The 2,145-nt window shown below is 36.5% G+C and overlaps 1 protein-coding gene and 1 long non-coding RNA gene across 2 annotated transcripts in view; both read left to right on the forward strand.

Moving 5' to 3' along the window:
• LOC112097916 (putative disease resistance protein RGA1) overlaps positions 1–65 on the forward strand; it is a 3,195-nt gene extending 3,130 nt beyond the window's left edge. Inside the window, exon 2 of the mRNA XM_024183505.1 lies at positions 7–65. Coding sequence (XP_024039273.1) covers positions 7–65 — 59 coding nt within the window. The remainder of the gene's footprint in view (positions 1–6) is intronic.
• Positions 66–416: 351 nt separating this feature from the next.
• Positions 417–824, forward strand: LOC112098321. Its single transcript, XR_002905448.1, has 3 exons — positions 417–459; positions 584–670; positions 751–824. It is a non-coding gene; the product is annotated as an uncharacterized LOC112098321 (long non-coding RNA).
• Positions 825–2,145: the final 1,321 nt, after the last annotated feature.

Consider the following 2,145-nt stretch of genomic DNA (forward strand, 5'->3'; position numbering starts at 1 on the left):
CACCAGGGCTGCAGGGAATTGTCCGTATTATAGCATCTGGCAGTTCCAAGCCAATTTGGTTCTAATGATGCAGGCAGGAGAGCAAGACTATGAAAATGAAAAGTTTAGCCAAAGGATTGCTAAAATGTTCTGCTGGTAATTCACTTGCTTTATTTTATAGAATTTCATTTCCATCTTCTTCTATTGATATCTTGTTGTGAATAAACAAGAACAGAGAAGTAAAGATATATCAAAATTTACTATTACGATGATGCTAAAGCAAGCTCAAGCTCAAGCATTGCATTTTTATTTTATTTTATTTATAGAATTTTCATTTCCACCTGCATTGCATTTTTATTTATTTTTAGGTTGACTTTGAATACTTCATGGTGAACATTGGGGTGACCAAGGATTAGGCTGGCAGTGGAACTACTACCACTGTGGTTATTGTGCGACTTTGAAGAAGAAAGTGATGGCTGGGTCTGCTCTGTTTCTATCTTTTTTCATTCTTTGATCAGTTTATCCTATATACACATATGGAATTATGCTAATATTATCAAATTTTTCACCCAATTTTCACTGTTGGTTGTGATAACAATTTCAGGCTCTCAAAAGCTACAAAGCAAAGCATTTGTGGGCTGATCATATGTTTCAATTGAGGAAGGAGTTTGGTGTTGGCAATATTGTCCAGGTAACCACAACCGATAATTTCCACAAATTTGCATTGTCAGAATACACTTTAATGTTCATTGTGTTCCTATGTGTTATCAGGTTATCGTGGTATGTAAAGTATCATCTTTAAGGATTTGTAAGAGACTTCACAGTAACCTTAGTTGTCACAAGCTCGTGCAATTGCTCATTCATTCAAGAGTACTTCAAAGTTAGATTTTCAAGGTTTGTATGTTTATTTGCGATTAAAATGTTTAGTCACTCATTCTTAATCTTTTCTGATTTTCAAGTTCTTTAGGGCCATAAACAGTTTTCCAACTCATTCTTAATTTTTAGGTTGATTTCGAGTACTCTGTTGAGCACATTCCTGAGACCAAGGATTAGGCTGGCGAAGGAACTACTACCTCTGTTGTTATTGTGCAAGGTTTGATCATTGGGCCTTGAAAAAGAATGCCTTACACGCATTATGTAATTCAAGCATTCTCTAAAGGAAAAGCGCAGTAGAATGGATAGTGATGGCCGGATATGCTCTATTTTAATTGAAGATCTCTGTGATGTCGATGAGCTTAAAGCAGTTGATACTTCTTGAAAATTTTTATTACGGATGAATTGATTCCTGAAGACTGGTATCCAAAGGCGTATTTTCATAAACTTCCTTTTTTAACAAATGTTCCAACGCTTGCTGTAGTAACAATTTCATAGCTTGCATCTCTCGGGTGCATCATGTTCACGGGTTGGAAAAAGCATTTGTGGTGAAGCTTCAAAGCTTGTAAAATGGCTGTGAAAAGGCACATTCAATACGGTATACTTTGGTGCGGTCTCCTAATGCTAATATTATATTTTGTATAGCAATCTTAATATGCAATAAATCATTGTGTCCAAAGTTTTCTATTAATTATATGGTGACTAAAATTTTAATTATCATATCAATCTTAAAAGTTTTTGTAACCCTATTTTACTTTGCTTGTACAGAGTACCTGTTTTGGCTCATGTCTAATTCCTAGAAATTCATTTCCATCGGTTTCCATTGGTTTTAGCTCAAACAGAAACAGAGAGCCCTAGGAAAAAGTTTTACTTTTTGTGGTATTATGCCTTTGTTTCTTCATTCATGATATTTGTTTAGAATTCATGCTCTCATTCATAGAGTGTTTTTGATAGATTTTGGGGTAGGAAAAGCCAAACCAATCTAGAACAATGAATTTGTACTTTTGGGGGAGTCAGGGTACCTCACTAGTTTTTGTGTGCGGTGCGGTGTATCTGAAATCCGAGGGAGGTGAGAAGGGGAGAAGGAGTGGTAACAATGGTGAAAGGTCAAAAGCAAGAGAGATATCCTTTAAAATGAGCTTCACGCCTGCAAAACAGTGAAATAGAGGTTAGAGGTGAAGCCGGGGTACCCCGGCGTTCACACTCCGATGCTCAAGTTAGCAAACTCAAGCTTTTATGGCAAAGAGAGCTGGCTAGCCCTCTGTAAATTAGGGTTTAAGGTGAAGAAAACCT

The sequence above is a fragment of the Citrus clementina genome, unplaced genomic scaffold (genome assembly GCF_000493195.1).
Source record: "Citrus clementina cultivar Clemenules unplaced genomic scaffold, Citrus_clementina_v1.0 scaffold_5, whole genome shotgun sequence".
In the NCBI taxonomy this organism is placed as follows: domain Eukaryota; kingdom Viridiplantae; phylum Streptophyta; class Magnoliopsida; order Sapindales; family Rutaceae; genus Citrus; species Citrus x clementina.